Consider the following 24,837-nt stretch of genomic DNA (forward strand, 5'->3'; position numbering starts at 1 on the left):
TAACGTTTTGTTGCCTGCTTGTGAGCCGCATCTTATTAAAAGTACGTGAACATACCTCAAGCAAGCCTTAAACGAACGTCCTCTCCTGTCCTGAGCGCACGTTTTCCCCCATTTTGTCCTGATAATAAAAAGTCGGCACGCTCCACTTCTGTTGTCGTCGCCACGGTAACGGGTGTATCTGGTCGCATTTAAGTTGACAAGATAAAGCCCAATGATCGTAAATACAGGATGCGGTGGTATCGGAATACAAGATTTGATTGCAGTAGTCTGACAGAGCAATCGTGAAAGTGCAAATTTGTCTTGTAGTCTGAGACGTGTTGTCTGTTCCACACCGCTGACGTTTTTTTTTAAAAATAACTATTAGCCGTCAGATATTTCCAATACTACATCAAAATACACGCGACAAGGCTAAAAATAAACTAGTTTTGGATTCAAATATACTGTGCATGATGGCGACGCGGAGTAAATGTCTTTTGCGGTTGATCGGTTTGGCGAATTATGACATTCAAGCCAATCAGCATAAGATGCTAAAAATCGTCCGATTCCGATCAGCCCGATAAAATTGGGGTAAAGTCTAATTTGTAGTGGTTCTGTTCTTTTCTTTTGAGCACAAATTATTTTTTTAAGGTGGGGGATTTTTTTTCCTACATTTTCCTCTGAGGTGTTTGATAATTAATTTAGCTCTCGCTTGCATAAATAAAAATATAACTGCCAGGATTAAACGTTAATACTCTTTCGGGGATTGAACGAGGATTCTGCGCATTTATACGTGGCTGATATTTTCCCGCCCTCTCTCCCCTCTAGAGCCTTTAATCCCCTTCGGGGGTTGTGGGGCGGGTAGGCTGGCGTCGCCTCACGTGCCCATTAGAGGGCTGGCTGCAGCGGTGGCATGTAGGTGTATTATGATATTAGTGCTGCCGGGGACGTGTATTTAAACTGCTTCTGCTTAGAGAAGCCATGATGATGAAGACCTTAATTGCCTGCCTAGCTTAAGCACAGCAGAAAAATGACCCTCAAAGACCCTCAAAGCCTCACTGGCCTCAATTTTTTTTTTTTTTTTTTGGGAGGGGTGGGGGGTGACGTGCGGACATGTGACTTGATGGATGGGTTGCATGTCAGCCGAGGTAGCCAGTTAGAATTGCCTGTTACAGGAAGTACTGTTCACCGATGTGTTTCAGGAAAAAAAATGGGTTGGAAACACAAGAAGTCTGTTATTTCTCTTCCCAGTCCAAAAAACAGGTGGAAGCTTACATTGAAAAGGATGACGCGCTGTGGCGACCCGTAACGGGACAAGCTGAAAGAAGAGTCCCAAAAAAGTCTCAAGAAGTCATACCCAGAAAGACACAGGAAGTCTACCATTTTTTGTTTTAAGCGTCAGTTTTAGGCTTATTTCCAGAGGCCTGTACAAAAAAAACAAAAAAAAAACCTGGGAAATAATGCCACACTTTTGAAAATTCAGCCCCCAAAGCCAGTTTCTCTGAGTAGCAATGAATTGGGTAGCCATGTCCGTCATCAAGATACCCCCCCCCCCCCCCCAAAAGTCTCAAAAAGCCATGTCCAAAAAAAAAAAACCACAGGGAGTCTGCCATTTTGGTCATTTCCATGGGCCAGTGACAAACTGGAAGCTCAAACTCCACAATTTTGAAAATTCAGCCCCTGAAGATAAAAAAAGTGTGAAGGAGCCATGCCCAAAATGACACAAGGGAGTCTGCCATCTTGGTTTGAAGCGGTCATTTTAGGCTAAAATAGGAAACACTAACTCCACAATTTAGAAAATTCAGCCCCCAAGGCAGTAAGTTTCATTTCGCAACATGAAATTTGATAGCCATTTTTATCATGAGAACCACAACCATGTCAGAAAAGACACAAGAAGGCTGGGTGTTTGTTTGTTTTGTTTCATTTGAAGGGGTTCATTCAGACTCATTTCCAAGGGTAAGTAAAAAACAAGAAGCACTAAATCCACAATTTTGGAAATTCAGCCCCCAAAGACAGTGTCCCTGAGCACCATGAAATTTTGATAGCTATATTTATCATGAGTAGACACACAATAAAAGTGTCAAGAAGCTTTGCTCAAAAAGACCCAGGAAGTCTGCTGCTTTGGTTTGAAGCAACCATTTTAGACTCATGTCCTAAGGTCTGAAGAAAACTCTTAACCAAATAATTTTGAAAATTTAGCTCCTGAAGACCGTTTCTCTTAGCAACAAAATTTAGTTCATCATGTTATGAGTATACTCCCCATAAAGTCTCAAGAAGCCATGTCCCCAGAAAATAATTTTTTTTGTTTGAGGCGCAAATTTTGGCTCATTTTGACCAATTTCAGGGGTCCTTCAAGGACAAACTTGTCCTCGAGGTTTTGTTCGATTGTTCCCAAATTTCAACCTCATACTAGACACATTTTTCGTGATGCTAAATTACAAAGGATTTGTGTTTTTGTCATTGGCTGTGGTGAAGTTTGATATCTCGCCACGATACCCCACCACACTCCATCTCATGCTTAATGAACCCCAGTAATCCAGGATCGTGAAAAGATTAAGGCCTGGCTGAGGTAAGTGCAGGAACTCATTAGCAGAGTCGGTTGGCCGTCCACAGAGAGCCCCTGCTAACAACCCTCCAAACCCTCTTCCCTTCACACACACGATCACCACGACAACCTTAAGATCCATCACTTGCGTCCACCATGTTTTCCAGAGCCAGTCCCAGAGCGTGATACTTTTGTAATTACAAAGAATGTAATAGCACATAAGCCTCTGCACACTTTTCTTTAGGAGTGGGAAGAGGGGGGGGGGGGGGGGGGTTCTGAAGTGGGAGCTCGTGGTCGCGCAGACCCTGGGGCGAGTAATTAATGAGATTAATCAAAGTGGGCCCGTGATCTGGACTGAATCGTTGGCTTTCCTGAGCAAAGTTCCACGGCTATCGCCAGGGTCTTTGATGAAGTTGAAACGGCGACGTCTCATTGGTCCACCGGGGCTTCATTGAATTGAATTAATGTTACAGTCCTTCTATGAGACTTCCTCAAGTCAGAGTTAAAAGGCCTGCTCACTATATTCTATAACTGTGCAAAAAACTATACACGAGTTGCATCCAGGAGCTCGCCTGGTTAGCTTAGCCTACTATCTACTGACGTATTTTGGGTCATAACAGCATATCATTATTTTACAGATAATACAGTACAAATACAGTGGTGGTGCCTTGGGATAGAGGTGACCCGAGATATGAGGCGTCGTTCCACCGATGTATTATATTTTAAAATGTATTTATTTATTCATTCATTCATTGATTTTGCTTTGACTTGCAAGCAAAAATTCAAGATGCGAGCATTGTGTGGGCAGTGAATTCAACTCACTTTACAACAAGTAGTTGTGAAAGTCTTCTTCGTTTGTGTCTTCTTGACTGTATTATAGCGCCCGAATGAATCATGATACACTGAACTGTTTAAAATCCTTACATTCTATGTAATTATTACTCTGTTTTTATAAATTACAATATTATAGAGAGCTACTTTGCTTATTTAAAAAAAAAAGATTTTAGTTGTTTGGCGGGGAGGCTGGAACAGATTAATTACGAGTGTGGTCACAGAACAAATTTATCACGTATCTCAAGGCAACACTTAGCTTTTTGACGGATTCAAATACAGAGCTTTAGCGTTTTGAGCTAACATCAAGACATTAAACAACACAATAAATAAATAGATGAATACAACTAATGGCTATTGGGAAATTGTTGGACTGCTGCCCTGTGCTGCGCTGTGATTGGCCCATTTGACTTGCAGCAGCGTGGTCAATTACTCATCTTGAGCTGGAAAAAAACCTGAAAATGAAAGCAGATGGGGGGAAAAATTAATATGTTAGCGTCTTTGATTTAGAGTCTTAGATTAGATTGGAGTAATCTGAAGGAGCCTCTTGTACAAATGTCATCATCCGTCATGTTTAATCCATTTAGGTGCTGCGTAGGTGTAGTGTGTGTGTGTGTGTGTGTGTGTGCGTGTGTGCGTGCGTGCGTGCGTGCGTGCAGCAGCGGCTGTACAAATTCCCTGGCATTTGTATGTAATTTTGTCATCGCTACACGGCTGTCAAGTAAAAACCAGGACATAAAGCTGAATAATTGAAAAGGATGAGCGGCTCTGCATTATTTACAATTAGTGATGATGGCGTTTTTTTCTTTTGCTTTGTGTTTTGTTTTAATGCGGAAATGACAAGTCCTTTGTCTTCTCTCTGACTTCTTCTTACAGTACGGAATATCACGACGTCTGAAATTTTAATCGCATACTTGATGCCGTTAGAGAGTTGTTTGTTAGGTAGTTTCTTGATTGGTTGTTGGGTTACTGAGTTGGTTAGTTTGATGGTTAGTTAAGTAGTTGGGTGTTTAGTTGGTTGCATATTTAAATAGTTGGTCGATTTGTTATGTAGTTAGGTAGTTGCTTTATTGGGTGTTTGGTTACTCGGTTGGTTGTTATTTTTTTGGTAGGGTTGTTGGTTGCTTGTCGTAGTACAGTAGTTGACTTGGTAGTTGGTGATAGTGGAGTACTTGGTTTTTAGTTAGTAGTTTGATTTGTTGGCTAGTTAGTAAGTTGATTGGTTGGCCAGTTAGTTAGTTAGTTTTTTGGCTGTCTTGTTGGCTTGGTGGTTAGACAGTTAGCTAATTTCCTGATTAGGTGTTTATTTGTTTGGTTGGATTTTTGGTTTGTTGGTATGGGTGCTTAGTTAGTGGACTTGTGAGTTGGTCCTCCAGATATTTAGTTGGTTGGTTAGTTGGTTAGTTTGGTGGTTACTTGATTCGGTGTTTGGCTACTCGGTTGTTTGTAAGGTCAATTTGTTGGTTGGTTAGTTTACTGACTTGGAATATAGTGCTCCAGGTAATTGCTTGGTAATAAGTGAGTTAGTAACTTGGTTAGTTAGCTGGTTTGGTGGGTAGTTTGGGTGACTTGTTAGTTAGTTGGTTAGATGGGTGTTTGATTGGCTTGTTAGGTATGGTTGTCTAGTTTGGTGGCTTGTTGGTTGGTTAAGTAATTAGGTGGTCTGTTGGTTAATTGGTTGGTTGGTTTTCTGGTTGGTTTATTAGTTGTTTGGTTAAAACCAGGACAAAGCTGCAAATAATTGAAAAGTTCAGAGGATCTGCATTACTTACAATTAGCGATAATGTCATTTTTCCTTTTCCGTTTGTATTGTTTTAATATGGATGTAAAAGGTCTTCATGTCTACTTCTTACTGTATGGAATTTAATATAATTTTAATCATCCCCAATCAATATTTATACAAAGTTCATCTCCGTTGAGGTTCGTGAGCTATCGTGTGACTTTTTTTTGGTTTTGTTTATTTACTGGAGTTTAATACAAGTATGCAAAAAGCGGGAAACCTTTTGCCGTTTTTCCGGGAAATGTCAGGCGGAAGAGGCGTCATAATTCCTGAGACACCTCGCATGAAATGTTGATGAGGAATCTTGGAAGACTCCGGACGGAGGATCAGCTGAGGTAATTGGGTCAGGCGGAAGGTTTGCTTTTTCTTCATCTTTGGTGAAGGTATTAATAGACCCCGTCTTTAGACAGCAGCTCGTTTGACGCAGGTTGCCCTCAGCAGCCTCTCGGGAGTTTGCTTTTAGGTGTTGCCTAGCTTGTCAGAACAAGGAGATTGGATGTCAGAGGAGGCTTAAAAGCTAAACCCTGCGCACCCCCATCACCACACCAGCACAACACCGCCTTCTCTATGAATGGATGGATGGATAGAAATTTGCTTTACTTTTGTCATTGGTATGCCGCCGAAATCACAATTTTGAGGAATTTCCCATACTCGCACTCTAAAAATAAGCTCGTCCCTGGAGTTTTTCTTCTCAGTCCCCGAAGGCAGTTTGACTGAGCAACATAAAATTTGGTATGCATTCTATCATGAGTAGACTCAAAAAAAACCCCAGCTAAGAACCCATTCCCCAAAGGTCACAAGAAGTCTGCTATTTTGGATCAAACTGGCCATTTGAGGCTCATTTTGGCCGTTTGGAGGGGTCCTTCCAAGGTAAACTTGTAATAGAGATTTTGTGATTGCGACCAAATTTGATCCACATCTATAGTATAGTAGTATACAGACGCTAAATTGCTAAAATGTTGAGTCTTCGCCATGGCGTCTGGTCGCAGCATGGCGGTGAAGTTTAATGACTTGCCGTAAAAACCGGAACCTGTAATAACCCGATAATTTTGAAAATTCAACCCCCAAAGCCAGTTTCTCTTAGCAATGTGAAATTTGGTTGCCATGTCTATCATGAGTAAACACACAAAAATGTCTCAAAAAGCCAAGCCTGAAAAGACAAAGGAAGTTTGGCATTTTTGTTCAAACCGGCACTTTTAAGCCATTTCAAGGGGTCCTTCAAACAGGTCGAGATTTTCTCTGATTATTACCAAAGTTGAGTTAACGTTTTCACAGTTTAGCATCCCCCAATTGTCTCATATACACGTTTTAAGTTTGGTAGCAATCGGGCGTGGCTTGTTGAGATTTTGTGGTGGGTCGACTCATGATAGACATGTCTACCAAATTATGTTAAGTGAAACTGGCATTAAGGAGCAAATTTTCAAAATTGTGAAGGCTTCTCCTGTTTTATGGCGAGGTTTTTTATTGATTGATTTATTTGGCTAAGCTGTGCCGCTCTTAATAATCAAAACAAAAATAGTTCACAGTTTAGTGTCGTCCAACTGATCTATACGTTTTAAGTTTGGTCCCAATTGAACCAAATCCTTAGGACAAGTCCATCTTTGAAGGACTACTGGACGTGGCCACCTTGAACCAAAATGGTAGACGTCCTGTGTCTTTTCGGGCATGGCTTCTTGAGACTTTTTTGTGGGTCTCCTCATGACAGACGTGGCTACCAAATTTCACATTCAAATGTGAAACTGGCTACAGGGGCTGAATTTACAATAAAAAAGTATGATCCTAATCCTACTAAACATACATTTTCATGAGGATGAACACACTTCCAAAAGCCAAGTACAGTAGACCAAAATACAGATGTATTCAGACATAGAAACACAGAGATAATAAATCATAAGTTGCTGTCAAATGTAGTCGCTTCAATTTTTTTTTCCCTCCGTGAGATCATTTTTAGCTTTTTGCCTCCAAATCTTCCCCCCCGCCTTTAATCTGCTTACAGGCCCTTTAGTTGTTTCCTCTTTTACTCGTATTTAAGGATTTCCTCAATCACAGCATTGCCTCTTTGTCACGCTGTGCGTGCGTGCGTGTGTGTATTATATGCAAGTGTGTGTGTGTGTGCGCATTATTATGATGGGGCTGGAAGGAGGTCACCCAGCAGCCGGGGGGCATGAGGGACCATCAGTCTGGTGACATGGCAGCTCTCCTCTTAAACCCGGCATCAGTGTCCTACCACCTACACTGGATTAGCATGCAGCGTGCGTGTGTGTGTGTTTGTTTGTGTGTGAGAAAGAGAGAGTGTGTGTGTGTGTGTGTGTCTGTGTGTGTGCGACTGCAAAAAGGCCACACACTGTCTACTTAGTAAGTTACTTGGTTAGGTAGGTTGTTGGTTGGTTGGTTTAGGATTTGGGTTGGTTGGTTGGTTGGTGAGTTTAGTAAACAGTCATTTACATAGTTCATGAGTTAGCTTGTTAGTTTTACTCATTACATTTAGGGGCCGATCCATTAATTTCTAGTTTTGCCGTCACTGTGGCGAGCAGCAGCCCTCATCAAAAAAGTACAAATGTTTTTTGTTTTTTTTTCTGTTCATTGAAAACAAATAATCAACAAAATGTGATTTTTTTTTAAGATGTTTTGATGTGGGGGGGGAATGTCCCTGCCCACTTTGCGGCTCCCTGGTCCTGACGACGTACTCCGCGGTATCAGCGCTGCTTTCTAGTTTCTAGTTCCTCCGCCGCCGTGTGCCAACGCTTCTCCTCTCTTCTGTTGGCGACCGACAGAAGCCCGCTCTTCTTCCCCCCCCCCCCCCACCTCATTCTCTCTCTTTCTCTTTCTCTCTGGCAGCGGTTCACACGAGGTGACCGCCCCCACTTCCCCCTCCCCGTCCCCCCGTCGTCTCCCCCCTCGGGCCGGGGCGCTCGCCGGCGCTCCTGCCTCGTTGAGACAGCTCCAGTCAGGCTTGCAAGATCAGCTGGCGTGCGAGCGCATGCCAGGCTGCCGGGCGCTCACGTTGTTGCTAGATTTCATTTGTGAGCGAGTGTTTGACCTCGGGAGTGTGCAGACATCTGCATGCTCACGCACGCAAGCACACACAGAAAAACAGCCGCTCAACACACACACACACACACACACACACACACACACACACACACACACAGTCACCTGTTCCCTGCCTTGACTCCAAGCCGACCTGCTTCTCAAACATGTAAGCTACACTCGCCGCCCGACCGCGAGCCCCCGACGAGCCCGCGACGGGGCCAGCGCTAATGTTGAGTGGGACGGGTCGAGCTGCTGTTTGCTGACATTGGGAATGAGATTAAAGGCAGGGTTACAGAGAGCGCGCAGAGGCGGCCATGACGGGCTGTCACCGGCCACGCCGCTGTAGGGCAACTACGTGAACCAACGTGAACGCCAAACAGGAAATGAAAGTCGTAAATGTGATGCGTTGTTTTAATAGCGCAGTGATGAATACCCACCTGAGAGAGAGCTACGTTTAATTTGTTGGTTGGTTTGTTAGTTAGGCTATTGGTTAGGTGGTTAGTTATGTCATTGATTATGCTGTTGTTTAATTAGGTGGCTAGTTAGGTATTTGTTTTGGTGGTTAGGATAACTAAAATACTTGGTTAGGTGTTTGGTTTGTTAGTGAGTAGGGTGATAGGTGGTTCTTTTGGCTTGGTGGTTGATTGGTTTGTTGATTAGGGGATTGGTTTGGTAGGTTAGGTTGTTGCTTTGGTCGTTGTTAGGTTAGGTAGTTGGTTAAGTGTTTGTTTTGTTGGTTAGTAGATACTTTGTTTCCTAGTGGTTTGTTTGGTTAGTTGAATAGGTAGTTGGTTAGGTAGGTAGTTAGGTCTTTGTTTCAGTGGCTGGTTACTTCATTAGTTATGTTGTTGGTTACATTATTGGTAGATTGGTTAGTGGTGGTTGGTTTGGCAGTTGTTTCGTTGGTGAGTTAGGTCGTTGGTTAGGTGCTTGGTTTGTTGGGGTTTGGTTAGTAAGCTGTTGGTTGCTTGGTTAGGTAATTTGTTAGTTATCTCATTGGCAGTTTGTTAGGTGGTTGGTTGTTTACTTTTTGGTCAAGCACGTCGCCGCGATTACACACTCACCCAAGAGCAGAGGTCCTTTTATAAAAGGTGTTTTTTTTTTTTTTTTTACTTCCACATGAAATAAATGTATCAGTCCGAGCACGAATAGTCATATTCCGCCGGCTTTTTCCTTAGTTTGGCTGCAGACGTCGTCGGCGCGGCCTCCGGGGGCCTCGCAACGGTTGCGCCAGCGAGAACGGCGTTCTTCATTTTCACACAAGTGGCGGGAAATAAAGTTTTTCCTCTCCCACAAGAAAAAGTTGCGTGCGTGCAAGTTCCTTTTTTTCTTTACATGCCGCGTCTTTGATTTGCGAGGATGTAAGATCAAATTGAGGCGCGAGTGTGCGCTCCCCCGCTGCCTTGATAGCACCGTGTGTGTGTGTGTGTGTGTGTGTGTGTGCAGGCGTGCGTGCGTGCGTGTGTAAAACACACACAAAAAAACAAAAGAAGGCTTTCCTGCCACTCAACAGCCCTCCACACCCGTCCCCAAACAACGCTGCCATCTCCCGTCACCGCCGATACATTAGAAATCAATTATTAACGGCCCAGAGTCAGGGTCTCTTTAATCTTTGCCTTTTATCCAATTAAATTGTCTAAGCATCGCCAGGCGGCTCGCAGGGAACGTGCGCAAAAGAACAAGAAAAGGTTTTCTCGGCTTCCTCTTTTTCTTCTTTTTTGACTTTGGCACAGAAGAGACACTTCTGAGGCGGCGAGAATGAAAGCAAAGAAAGCGAGTCAAGTGTAAATGAAGCTCCCGCCCTCCCCGTCACACTTGCATTGCTTGTACAGGAAACATTTGAAGTGGAGACATTAAGGCTTCCATTCTATACCGCGGGACGCTCGGGAGAGCCCGGTCCTTCGTTCATGATTCCTTGATGCGCCCGCCGACAATGGTTGGAAGGTGTTCGAGATGGTCCTCGTCCGTCGGGGTAAATAATCGTTTCGCACGGCGTTCTGTTATGCAGTGAAAACATTCACGTCGCGTCTCGTGGCTGCAAATTATTGATGTGAAATACATCTTCACGTGCAGCGATTTGTTTCGTGATCATACGGAGCGTTGGAAAAGTTACACGCTCACGACAAAAGTCTTACTTTAGCCGGCAAAAACATGGTGCCACTTGGGGGGCCAAAATTGTGGGATTGTCCCAATTTAAAGAATCTAAAATTTGGGAGATTTAAAAAAAAAACCAATTAAAGGAAATTCTTCATTTACTGTAGAGCTCCTTTGTGGAATTTTGCCACAAGTGAGAAAGAGAAATCTGGGGAAAAAAATTCGCTTAAAATTGTCAGTCACAAAAAAAAGATGGGAATTTGCCAAAAAATCAGTTGCGTGTTTTTATTTTTCCACTTGTGAGGACAAAACTATGAAATTGTGTCAATTTTAAGGGAAAAAACACTCAAAAAAATGGGAATCAAGGAGATAAATTTTCTGTATTTTTCACCTGCGAGCACAAGCATTTGGAAATGTCAAAAATCTGTTTTTGTGTTTTTTTCCCCCCAAATCAATAGAATTCAGTTGTTTATTTCAAAATCGTGGTTCATCAAACATGAACACTTAAATGAGAAAATAAAAAAATCTAGCTACAACAACAACTGTAACAACTTATGATAGTGTCTTATAAATTTTGATACTCGTGAGAAATAAAATCTGCACTTTTGCCACTTGAGAATGGCCAAAAAATCACTAATCAAGTTTTACTTTAATTTGAAGTCAAGTTTTAAGCACTAATCAAGTTTTACAGTTTTACTTTAATTTGAAGTCAAGTTTTAAGCACTAATCAAGTTTTAGAGTTTTACTTTAATTTGAAGTCAAGTTTTAAGCACTAATCAAGTTTTACAGTTTTACTTTAATTTGAAGTCAAGTTTTAAGCACTAATCAAGTTTTACAGTTTTAATTTAATTTGAAGGCAAGTTTTAAGCACTAATCAAGTTTTACAGTTTTACTTTAATTTGAATGCAAGTTTTAAGCACTAATCAAGTTTTACAGTTTTACTTTAATTTGAAGTCAAGTTTTAAGCACTAATCAAGTTTTACAGTTTTAATTTAATTTGAAGGCAAGTTTTAAGCACTAATCAAGTTTTACAGTTTTACTTTAATTTGAATGCAAGTTTTAAGCACTAATCAAGTTTTACAGTTTTACTTTAATTTGAAGGCAAGTTTTAAGCACTAATCAAGTTTTACAGTTTTACTTTAATTTGAAGTCAAGTTTTAAGCACTAATCAAGTTTTACAGTTTTAATTTAATTTGAAGTCAAGTTTTAAGCACTAATCAAGTTTTACAGTTTTACTTTAATTTGAAGTCAAGTTTTAAGCACTAATCAAGTTTTACAGTTTTACTTTAATTTGAAGTCAAGTTTTAAGCACTAATCAAGTTTTACAGTTTTAATTTAATTTGAAGTCAAGTTTTAAGCACTAATCAAGTTTTACAGTTTTACTTTAATTTGAAGGCAAGTTTTGAGCATTTTCTAAAGATGATCTCACACAAAAATATTCCCTCAAAAAACTCAATTTCTCCAGAACCCATCATCCGATTTTGAAAATTCTTGGTGCGTTGTACTCTGATTGAAGCGTCCCTTCCAATCAGACTCAGCATTTTGACACACTGTCATTTTTGGCAAATTTGTCACGTTGCAACTTGCAGTGAGGAAACATGCCATTTAGCTCCCGCTATTTGGGATCCTGCTAAATCAGGCGCTAAGTGTCTGTTGACTCGCGCTCGTCGTGATGTGTGTGCTAAGGGCTCCCGAGGGACCGAGAGGCGGCACCGTGAGGATTTCCACGAGGTTTCCTGCTCCCTGTTTAAAAGCGGGGAGCCCTGCGGGACACGTTCGGCAATCCCATCCGCTCGCCGGAGCTGGCCTGTGATCCCCAGCCGCTACCAGGCTCCGTCTACACGAACACGCGCACACGCACACGCACACTGCGTGAAGTGATGATTACCCCTCTCGTGATTCCGCCCACGCCCACGTGTTCCCCCGAGACAAGCCTTCCCTCCTTTGTTTAACGCGCATCCCGTTCCGTGCGATAGGTAGCGGTGGCATAATTGAGGCGCAGAGGGAGCTCGTGATAGTGGGAATCATTCTACAAGGACGGATGAAAATATGTCAGTCAATTTCAAACATCCTCAAGTTTTCCTTGATCAGATGGGCGCTTTGCATCATCTTTCAGTGATCAAATCTGTTGTTGTAAAGGTATCCTTTGATTTCCTTTTTGAAAGACGAACGTGTAGAAAACGCTTTTTAACAGTATTCCAAAGCACCTCCGTGTGTGTTTGAAAAAAAAATAAGAATAATAATTTGATGGGATCTTTGTTGATCACACTTTATAAAATTGTGTCACGTGGAAGCCAACATTTTGGGAGGAATAATGTCATGTGATGACCTGGAAGCATTGTGTCCATAATTTTGCTGCTTGTGTGAGAGGTACAAAATATCTTTAAAGAAATATATGTTAGATTTGTGTGAGTTTTCACCTGGAATGATTGGAAGTATTGTTTGTTAATCATGACATTTGGGAGAGAAAAAATAGAAAAAAAAAGAAAAAAAAAAGCTAATTGCCACTTGGTAACCAAAGAAAAATTGGAGAGTTGACACGAGAAAACAAAAATATGAATTGTCATTTGGATTATTTTGTGAAAATAAAAAAAAAATCTATTATTTCATGAGATTTCTCCCCCAGAGCAATTTTTCCCCTTATATTTTGTCATGATGTCCCCCCCCCCCCCCCCCCCCCCCCCGAATGTTTTAAATTTTATCGCAACTGTGCCACTTGACAACAAAAAATTAATCAACAAAAATACTCAATCCCATGGGATGAAAACAATGCATAGTAATAAAACGAGTCGCTATCTGTCTGCTCCTCTCCGCTTTGTGAAGTAACGTCAAAGCAGAAACAAACTGATGTTAGCCACACTGGTTAACTAGTCAGTAGCGAGTCTAGAGTATTTCTTTCACCAACTGTAGACAAACTAACTCTTGTTGCTGGTTTCAAATGTTGATTTCAAGACAGCGTTTATATGACTATAATATATTATCATTAACCTGAATTTGTCAGAGTGTGCGAGTGAGCGTTCTCGTAAATGATGTGATATTGCATTGCAACTATTGCGTCCTCCAGCAGCCAATCTTTGTAAGCACGTTTTGCGTATCCTTCCTTTACGGAGATTTTTATTTTATTTTTTTTAAGTATCCGACTAACCAAATACCTGGGGGGGAAAAAATCCCTAAAGATCTAACTTTTTCGACAAGGGTAAAAAAAACAAACATAAAAAAAAGAGTGTGCCTTAACACGGTTAACCTGCCCATGCCTAATCCTCTGTCACAGCAAACGTGGTTATTCGGGAAAGTTTGTTTTCATTGGCTCGCTTCGGTGAGCCGATCAATGACTTGATTGAGATGAGAACGCAAAAGAGTCGCAAGGGTCGCGTCGCTACCTGCCAAATTTGAATACGGGCAAACATCAGATAGTGCTACAAACGCTAACGCGCTCGCGGGCTGCCGATCATCCGCCAAATCATCCCAAAATGAAAAGGAAGCGTAATTAATGAAATGTGCAGTCGGAGATGGCATCGCTCGTCAGATGTGTCAAAAAATAACCCATTCTCTGATATCTCTTTCAAGGCTATTACTGTAAGATAGCGCTAATGAAATTGACAGTGGCATTAATTGGGCGCGCAGATAAGTGCCATTGAGTGGAGGACATCTTAAACCCAATTAAAGATATCGCCGGCGCAATTAAAGATATCCAAATGCCACACCAGTGCGCAATCGGGCTCTTTCCCCAGCAATCATATCACTCGTGACCCCTTTAAAAAGTTTTGTTTTATCGCGCTGACACTTTATTCTCTTTTGTTGCTTCTCTTTGTAGGATTATGTTGAAGTCGGCTTCATCCAAAACGGGAAGCGGTGAAGTGGTAGTCTTGAAAGTAGCAGTCATTTTACCTATTTAGAAGTACAAAGAGAAGCTGTATAAAACTTTTTTTGTCTTGGTAATGTAGGATTTTTCAAAAAGTTTAAAAAAAAATTTCCTTAAATGTTTTTCTTTTCTGTGAAATATCCAACAGCTTATATATAATATCTATAAAATATATATCAGCTTTCCAAGAGAATGAGTTTTCCTATAAGAGTCCAGCTTTTATTCTGAGAAATATTTTTTTCCCCTGAAAATATATGACCTTTTTACTTGAAAATATACAATTATTTCGTGTAAAACTCAGATATTTTTTCTTGAAAACACATTACCTCTTTTCTCAGTACTGTACTTTTTTAATGCATTTTTTTCCTAAAATCGTATACCATACAATAGATATACATTTGTTTTACATGGAAATATTTTTCCTTGACTGTATACAACTTTTTTAGAAAATGAATCATTTCAAAAATACACAGCCATGTCTCAAATATTTAAAACATGAACTTTTTTCTAAAAAAAAAAATAGCCTCTTTTTTTCCCTGTAAGATTCAAACTTTTTTTCAAGAACTATACTTTTAAACAAAATTACTTGAAAATATTTCTCTAGTAAGATTCAGACATTTTTTCTGAAAAGTATACATTTCTAAAAAAGAAATCATGACTTCTTTTCCAAGCTGGTTTTGTCATTCTTGGAAACTACTTAAAAAAAAAAAAAAACTAACTGACTTTTTCCTTTAAAATTTACAACTTTTTTCAAAAACATTTTTACATGAAAACACATTTTTCTTGAAAATATTCAATTATTGTCTAAAATATTTTTTAGAATCACACAAATTACACAGCTTTTTATAGATTTAAAGATACACAACTTTTATTTCTTAAAAATATTATATATATATATATATATTTTTTTTTTTTTTTTTTTCCCCTCTCACAGTCACTTTTTTCTCTAAGGTTTTTTTTTTTTTTAAACGACTTTTTTTTTCTCTCAAAAATCTCTTTTTTGGGGGAATCACAGTATAATTTTTTCCAAAATATAACTTTTTTTGCATGAAAACAACTTTACAAAAGTAGCACACTACTTTATTAAAAAATGTAAAAAATATTTTTTTGTCTCAAATATATAAAAGAAATAATAAAATAGAAACTATCCAACTTTTTTTCCCCCCCTCAAACTTGTCTTACTTTTCCGCTAAACCATACCACTTTTTGCTTTCAACACAAAAGATTTGGAGAAGTGAGTGCCGGGTGTTAAACTTCCCACTCCTGTTCCGTTGTCAGCATCCCACCTCCTTTGCCAGAAAAGGTCCCGCTCGACATCCTGTTTATTCGGGGAGCTGCCAGTCTGTGTGTGACCCCCCCCCTCTTCTTCTCTCTTCCCCTAGGGCGCTGCGCCAGCTGCGGGGAGAACGTGGTGGGCGAGGGCACCGGCTGCACGGCCATGGACCAGGTCTTCCACGTTGACTGTTTCGTGTGCATGACCTGCAGCGGCAAGCTGCGCGGCAAACCCTTCTACGCCGTGGACAAGAAGGCCTACTGCGAGCCCTGCTACGTGGTGAGTACGGCGCGCGGGCAGCCGGTTGACGTCACACGTTGGCCGCTGCTGCTTTTAATAACCAGAGTGGAGCTTTTACATGAGCAAAATCACACGGCGCGCCACCAAAACTAAAATGTCACAAAAAATGTCATTCAAACTTTTTCAAATATTAATGTGACCTTTAACCTGTACAACGCGATTGGGGGGGGGGGGGGGGGGGGGGGGGGGGGGGATTAAATCTTTAAAAAGAAAATAAACAACTGCGATCATGTGGTTGCCCAAGTGTGAACACCCTCTTATAACTGGGCACATGGCTGTGTTCAGAATGATCTTGGTCACATTCCTATCACCTTCTTAACTTGTGTTCAACGAGAGACAGCACACACCTGCCACCATTGAAAGTGCCTCTGATTTCTTGTTTTTATATCACACAAAAAAATTGAATTTGAACCGGGCGTGTAAAAATTTCCACTGTACCCAACTTTTTTTTCTTGGAAGATTAAGGTTTTTAAAATGTATATAAATTTTCCACTTCTGGGGAAAAAACTGCTTTTTACCTCAAGATATATATTTTTGTCAACATATACAACTTTCTTAAAAAGGTGTTTTTTTTCTTTAGAGAAACTTTTTCCCACAAGATATGTACTTCTTTTTTAACATACACTTTCTTTTATTTTTATCAAAAATATGGATATTTCTCAAAATTCTACTTTAAAAAAATGTTTGCTTTTTAAAAAAATATATTTCCATAATTAAAATGTTTATTTTTTCCCCCAACACTTTTTTTTTCTTGAAAATAAACAACAAGCAGGGAGTTGCTGTAGACCACAACTCAAGCCAGATGCTCACATGTTGGGTGAGCCAACCAACTCGACCCCAACTTCTGACATTGCTCACTAGGCCACGCCCCTTAAAGGCACATTCATAATGCAGATATTATAGTACATGTTTATTGTGCATGTTTTTTTAAGGGCATTCTGACATTATTTTTAATTAGTAATATAAACTATTTTTATACGTACTTGTCTTTCTACATGTTGAAAAACAAAGTTGTGACAACTTGACTAATGAGCTCAGCTTCCGTCTTTGACTTGATTTCTTTTTTTCTTCTTGTTCATGTTTTGAGTGAGCCGATGCTATCTGCAGTCGATAGAGGCGATGCGCCGATAAGCCAGTGTTCCAACGGCTCTTTGTGTATTTAATAAATGTCAAAAGCATGTCGGGATGTTTTTTTTTAATTAGTTTTGCTGAGCTGATAAAGAGAAGAAGAGGAAGGAAAATAAGTTTGAATTCTTCTGATGGCTTCCAGGGTGGAAATGTTTGATTCGCATTGTGCCATCTTCTGCATCAACGCTGATGCAATTTATAAGCACCGATGTGACACGCCGCTAATTACTGGAATAAGAAGTCAGTCACTTTTGGATTTTACTTCAAAGCACTCCGCTGAACACAGACCTCCACTAAGGCCCAGAGGTGGGCAGAGTAGACAAATATTGGTACTTTAGAATAATATGACTCAAGTAAAAGTACAAAGTCGTCCTCAAAATATTTACTTGAGTAAAATATTTACTTGAGTAAGAGTAAAATAAATGAAGAAATCAGAGCATGAACGTCAAATAAAATCAAAAAATAATATATGGGAGTCCGCATACACCATTTGAATTTTTAACTGCCCATAAACAAAGAACACATGCATTGGGCCCTACAGAAACATGATTTGCTTTATTCACTAGAATGGTTGAATGACGAAGCCATTTGCTGAACAGCCTTATTGAGTGTGTGTGTGCGTGCGTGCGTGCGCGCGCGAGATGACAGCATGATGCATGTTTTAGTGTTTTATGACCATAAAATAGGGCTAACGTTGCCACATGCACTGCCAAAACAACAACAGAAACATCTGCAAGTTACCACGAGGTGTTTTCTCAAGTTAGAAGTGGCCTGAAATATCCAAGTTTGGGCAGTCACAATTTAAGGCATGACAAAGCTGTTGTTTTTCAGAGTCTGTAAGTAAACACTCACGCGGCAGTTTCCCCCCACGAAGGGTCTGTGTGCGGTCATGTGACTGCCTTGTGCCGTCCGATTGGCGAATTGGAGTCAAATGACACTAGTGAACACGTTGGATAGGCGCAAAGGCGCCTTGTGCGGAAGTCGAAGATGAAGTCTAAAAATAGATTGCGCATGCAATAATTGATAAATAAAAGTAGCGAGAAGCACGTCGATCATTGTTACGAAGTACAAGTATCGATCTCGATCATTGTTACGAGTAAAAGTATCGATTCGTCACATACTCAAGTACTCAAATACTCTTAAAAAGGTTAGTGGATGGTTGAAGATGGGGGAGTAAATACTATAGATAGACTGATATTGTTTTTTCAGTGCCGATACGATTTTTGGAGCCGATATTCATTTGCTGTAAAAAAGGAAAATATTGGTGTCAAACTTTTGAATAATCCAAACTCCAACACTTTGTTGAAATGGCTTTCAGCATACTGTCTGTTTATTAAACAGCTTTTTTCAAATTTGCAGCATGTTAAAAAAAATTTTTTTTTTAATGTTAGATTTGGACATTGTATTAAAATTTTAATAAAAAGTGCAGACAGCTCCCAAGTTCAGCAAAATCTCTTTATAAAGTCCAATGAAACCTTAAACAAATAAATAGAAAACAAATTTTCTACAGTAAATCCAGTTTTCCAAAATGTAATTTTAATGTCACTGAAATGTTACCTTTTCACTTATCTTTGTTTTAGGTTCAAACAAAAACAAAAAGTGCATAGGTTCAAATAAAAAACAAAGTGCAGCATCTTATAAAGTCACCTGAAATATATAAACAAACAAAGGCTGATGCTGATATGTGTCAAAAGTAGTTAAGGTAGGATTAGGGGTTTGGGTCTAATAGTAAAATTAGGGGTCGCTGATTGGAGGTCCTGAGTGATATCACGGATGAAAATGAGTGTGTCTCACAAAAGCCAAAGAAAAAGCAAAACACAATGAGTTGATCCTTTTATGTTTCAGGCGTGACCGCGCAGCGACGCCGTTGCAGCTGTCGAATGTGTACAAAATGTAGGAAAGCGGGAGAGGTGGCGCCCGGCCGTCTCTCTTAAATCTTGCCGTTTGCGAGGCACTCACCGCGATTGTGCCCGTCTCGTCTGGAGCTGCTCCAAACGGGATCATTGAACAACTTTATTTATGAATTTCATCAGCATAAATGTTCTTCTGGCGCGGGATCAAAAGCGCGCCGTGGAAAATCGGAATTCCTTAATGGAAGTCGTTCCTCCTCCTCTTATTTCCATCCCGCGGGGGGCTCCGGAAGTGTCGCTTCGCCGTGAGGAAGGAAGAGGAAAGGTTTGCCTCCGACCGAGTCAGTCAGTCAGTCAGTCGAGGAATATCCCGACAGGCGCGCCATCCGAGCCTCTTCAGCCCTGGGACCAAGTTGCAACGCGGTCCCGGCAACTGCGATTCGCTTTCACACGGCCGCGATCTGCCTCTAAAATTTTGTGTCGGTGCCCTTTGGACTGTACAGCGATCGACGTGTTTTTTTTATTGTATTCTTTTTTTAAATATACATTTTGAAATCTAAATGTACTATTGGCAACATTAAAACTGATAAATGTGGCAGGAAAAAATCTAAATAAAATATGTAAACAAATGTACATAATTGTAAACTTAAAATATTTGTGAATAAAACATCTGAAGCCACAACAAATGTAGGAAAACAATCTATTAATATACAACAATATGACAAATAATCCAAATATTTGTAAAATAAAAATACACAAACTGCTACAATAGATTTACATGCACATTAACAAAATATTTAAAATATTAACATCTAAAAAATAAAAATATATAGAAATATGGAAAGGAAATGACTAAAATAATGAAAAAATATAAAACAGAACAAATATATTAAAAAATAGGGAATGCATTTAAATATTTGTAAAATTAAAAATAATATAGAATATTCATTCATTTAAAATATCAAAATATATTTTAAAATTGAAAAACAATTTTAAAAACACAAACAGAAATAGCAATTTGTGAAAAACAATAATAATATTTATAAAACAAAAATTTACACAAATACTACAGTGTATTGCACACAGATATTACTGTTTGAAAAATATTTATGAAATCCAAATAAGCATAAAAATATAGAAAATAACAATGCAAAAATGTGTACAAACTGTAAAATAAACTTTTGTGTAAAAATGTAGAAACAATAAACCAAATATGAAAAATGTTTTGAAAAATAAAAAGATTTACAAAATAGTAATATTTATGAAATTCTATTTATTTTTTATTTTTTTCTTTGTCTAAAAAATACTTTTTTCCCGAGGGAGGGAAAACATTTTGCCAAGGTTGTCTGACTTGAATTCTTGCAAAAAAATAAACGTTTCTTCTTGAAAACTAAAACAAAAAAAAATCCACCTTTTCTCTGTAAAGATGTACGTTTTTTGCTATGAACAAAGAAAGAACATTGCGGTTTTGAATATGGTCTATTTGGCTTGGATTTGAGAAAAAAAAAAAACAGAACCGCGCGGGACGTTCACTCAATTTACCGCCGGCAACAACGGTCGTGACGGTCTGCGGAAAAGACATTTGTCCCTTTCACATCCCCCCACGCATGTCCACGAAGGCGTACGTACGTCTTAATGTGCTCCGAGAAACAAGGTCACACTGAAAGAAGCGTAGCGAAGAGATAAAAAATACTATTTAAAGAAAAGAAAACCTAATCTGTCCTCCGCCTCTTTTTGCCAGGATTTTTTTTTTCACGAGCATCCCGGAGGTCACGGACACCGAGTGGCCTGAATGTAATTAGGGCGATTATCTGACACCGTACAAAAGCGAGCTTATTGCAAAGAAATGACGGCGGCCGTGTCGCTGCCTCGACCTGTCAATCAAACGCGGATGACGGCTGAAGGCTCACCCTCGCGCTACTTTTTATTGTCGTTTCTTCCGACTGAAAATGTCACCGTGGTGATTATGGAGCTTGGGAATGAGCCAATGATTCCAACTGCAGTAACTGCGTTCGGAATTATTCACTCGTTCCCTCCTCCCTAATCACTACATTACAATTTTTATGTAATGAACTACATGCACAAGTGTGCACACCCTCTTCTTCCTGAGGATCTGGCTGTGTCGAATCTACCAATCACATTCAAAGTCGGCGCACACCTGCCAGCATTTAAAGTGCCTCTGATTAAATTGTTTTTATTATATCACACAAACCTGGCAATTTAAACAGGGGTGTGTAGACTTTTTATATCCACTGTATATAATGGACTCTGTGGTTCACGAAAAACTCCACTAAAAATCATTTTTGTGATTAGAGAAAAGTGAATGAGTGCATGATTCGGAACACAGCCATTATGTTAATTGCAAGTGAGGTCATTTTAACACAAGTTTGAAGTAGGATTTCATAAGCTTCCACGTCTTTTCATAACCGACAATTTTACAGCAAAATCCCACTTCAGTTTCTATTCAGTCTCCTTTTCATTTGCAAAATGAAGGTGGAATATTTTATTTATTTACATGAAAATCTCTCACAACACACACAGACAAATTTTGAGGATGGTTTTTATGTGCGTGATTTAAAATGCATACAGTATTAAATGATAAGTGTTAAAAAGTTGTGCTTTCGTCATACTTGAATTGATTCCCTTGGAGTTGTAGTGTTTAAGCTCTATAGCTACTGTGGAGATTTTTAGCATTTAAAAAATATTTATAAATGTTGAAAAAAAAAATACATATGTACAAATAAAAACAATATTATAAAAATATAAATAATAGAATGTAAAATAAGTTGGAAAATGCTTTTAGACATAAAATAGTATAATAATATCTATAAAGTTTAAATCCGCAAAATGCAAAGAAATATTTGTTATAAGTGATATCAAAATGGAATGAATGTAATTTCAAAAATAAAATGTAGAAAATAAAACCAACTTTTTTGTCTGATATACACTAGAAAACGTTTATGAAAAAAAGTATAAAATACTAGCATTTTTTTAATAAAAATATTTTTTTAATATTAAAAAATGCTGAAAGATATACTGGGGGGGGGGATTGAATTTTCTCAGGTAAAAATCTAAAATCATACAAACTGAAACCTTCCTCTCACAAATGCAATGCACAACAAAACAACATAAATGTCATTTTTTTAAATCTAAGTTTTGTTAAAAACTGCTAAAACTATATGTACTTGGAAAAATCTTTATTTTCTAACCGGTAAAAATCTTGAATTCTTTTTTTCCTCAAACACGAAATCACGCTTGAAGATTTAAATGCCTTTATTACTATACCAGACCGCCATTACACTTGAAATCCGGTGCACCCCCTGCACCCCCCGCCGCAGTTTGGGAATCCCTGCTGTCATCGTGCTTTTTATCCGAATAAGTGCTCGAATGCACAAGCCAATCCCGAAGACGTCAAAATGGATACATTGCGATCGTCTACGACTGGATTTAAAAAAATAAAATAGATGAAAAATTCAAACATACAAAAAAAAGACACAAATCTTTCATACATAAAATGCTCACATTTTATCTTTTTATTTTGTGGAAACAACACACAAACAACAAGCACATTTCATGGGGTAAGAATGTGAATATGTAATTATTATAGTAGGGTGCCCTTACATTTTTAATCCGGCGCACCCCCTGGAAAGCACTCACACTGTGGTTTGGCAATACTTGCTCTCGTTGTGCTTATTATCCGAATGAGTGCTTGAACGCACAAGCCAATCCACACCATACTTTAAAAAAAAAAAAAAAATGCACATTGAACCTTCTTATTTTTGGGAAAAAAAGTCCCATTTCATGAGTGCAAATATTTCTATTTGAATGAGTGCTTGAATGCACGAGGGAATCCAGACGATACATAAAAAAAGCAAAATAAAACAAATTCAAATGTACAAAATAAATATATTTAATCCTGAAAATACTTGTATTTAAATGTTTTTTAAATCACATTTAATGGGGGGGAATGTAAACATATTTTTATCCGAACAACTGCTCAAATGCACGAGGCAATCCAGATGATACATAAAAACAAATACATGGAAAATTGAAACATTAAAAATAACATTAATTACTGAAAATACTTATATTTAACCTTGTTTTTTTTCATGGGGGAAAAATGTAAAATATTTTTATCTGATTGAGTGAGTGCTTGACAATCCAGGTGACAGATTAAAAAATAAAAATAAATGTAAATTAAAAAATTATGCTGAAAATCATTTTTTTGGGGGGGGGGGGGGGGGGGGGTAGGTAACATTTCTTGAGGGAAAAATGTCAAGATAATTTTAGCCGAATTGGTGCTCAAATTCACAAGGCAAATCCAGACGATATCGCCGTTGTCTACCACCATGCTTGACTGGATATATACAATTTGTTTTACATTTTAAAATTGCCTTTTATTGTGGGCAGCCTAAGACACACCTGTGCAATAATCATGCCGTCTCATCAGCATCTTGATATGCCACACTTGTGAGGTGGAAGGATTATCTCGTCAAAAGGAGGACTGCTCACTAACGCAGACTGATACATATTTGTGAGGAAAAAAAACCTTTTGTGCACGTCGAAGTCTTCAATCTTTGAGTTCAGCTCATGAAAAATGGGAGCAAAAGCAAAGTGTTGCGTTCATATTTTTCAGCATTTCTAAGAAAATGACACTATTACAAGTGTAGGAGAACATTATTATGTAGTATATACGTGACAAATGACCGTGGACGTGCGTGCGCAGTGTAGTTGTGTGTGTGTGTGTAATGGTAATCCTGTCATCTTGTTGTAGTGCACTTAATCAACTAGTGACAACACATTGAGCTGCTTAAAGGCCTTTGCGAGCTCGCGTCGCGCTCCTCAAATGGAGGCGCAATCCGCATTAGCCCCAATCCCGCAGATTAACACCGTTTAAACTTGATGCCACCATTATTCAACGGTGAGACCTTTTATCCCGTACTGTCACACTTTTAGCCCCCCCGCCCCCCAAAAAAAGAAATCCTCTTTTTCATCTTTTTTTTTTAACATAGCCGTCAAATATCCATTCTTGCTTTTAATACCCTTGCACACTGGTGGTGTCCCACCTCTTACTACCCCCAAAGTTGGGAAATTGCATTCGACCGCTCCCTCAATCTATTTTGGTGCCGTTTATATAAAAAAAAAATTAAAGTCTTCCAAAGGTCAAATAAGAAATATTACAAAAATGTATACAATTAAAAACATTTATGCAAATGAAAATAGAAAAATAATAAAAAATGTTTGAAAAAATACAAATTATTTTTCAAATAAGTTTAAAAACATAATTTAAAGCTATGTGACTATTAATGCGTTTAATATGTAAAAATGTGCATCAGAAATGATGTAAAAATATATGTCAGTAAAAATAAAACAAGTAGAAATTAAAAATATACACAAGTAAAAATAAAAAAATAGAAATAAATAAAACATATCAATATATGTAGTCACAAATCTAAAAATAGTTAGGAAATGCAAAATATAAAAAATATAAAATTATGCAAGTTTAACAATTACAAATACTTTTATAAATATAAAACCACAAAAATGAAAGTACAATATAAACACACACTATACAAGTAAAATACCTAAAACTATTTATACAAGTGAAAAATATTTAATAGTAAAAATAAGAAAATGTTAAAAACAAATGTAAATATTCCAAATATAAATATTTACACAAGTACAAATAAGAAAACATTTAAAATGCGTACAAATAAACAACATACAACTAAAATTAGAAAAATAATAGGAATAAAGTTTTTAAAAAATCATTTAAAATGTAAAAATATTTATACGAGTTAAAATAAAAACCACATCTAAAAATCTAGAAAATATTTATAAAAGTGAAATAAGAACAAATAAGGGGCTAGTAAGACTAAAAACAAATCCGTGTTTTAATGCAATTTTGTAAATCGGCGGATTATCTAATTTAATGGCAAATTTCACCCCATCGTTGTATTCTGATGTCAAAATATCGCGCGAATATCGTCAATGGCGAATGGGTCCGAAATTAGCATGTAGCGTTAACAGCCACACAAACACGCTAATTGGCTTGGCAAGTGTGGCGACGCGCCGGCATGAATGGGATCGCACGTGGCGTGGCTGTCTAATTGCTGGGCTCCTTTGAGGAATTAACACAGATTTAATCACGTGTGGAAAATACAG

General features: G+C 38.5%; 1 protein-coding gene across 9 annotated transcripts in view; it reads left to right on the plus strand.

The window, feature by feature from the left end:
* The window catches only part of lpp (LIM domain containing preferred translocation partner in lipoma), a 140,588-nt gene that overhangs the window by 101,649 nt on the left and 14,102 nt on the right, over positions 1–24,837 (plus strand). For all 9 annotated transcript variants that reach the window (XM_061683396.1, XM_061683394.1, XM_061683397.1 and 6 more), the window contains one exon: positions 15,504–15,673. In XM_061683396.1, coding sequence (XP_061539380.1) covers positions 15,504–15,673 — 170 coding nt within the window. The remainder of the gene's footprint in view (positions 1–15,503; positions 15,674–24,837) is intronic.

Source organism: Phycodurus eques, chromosome 8 (assembly GCF_024500275.1).
Source record: "Phycodurus eques isolate BA_2022a chromosome 8, UOR_Pequ_1.1, whole genome shotgun sequence".
Lineage (NCBI taxonomy): Eukaryota > Metazoa > Chordata > Actinopteri > Syngnathiformes > Syngnathidae > Phycodurus > Phycodurus eques.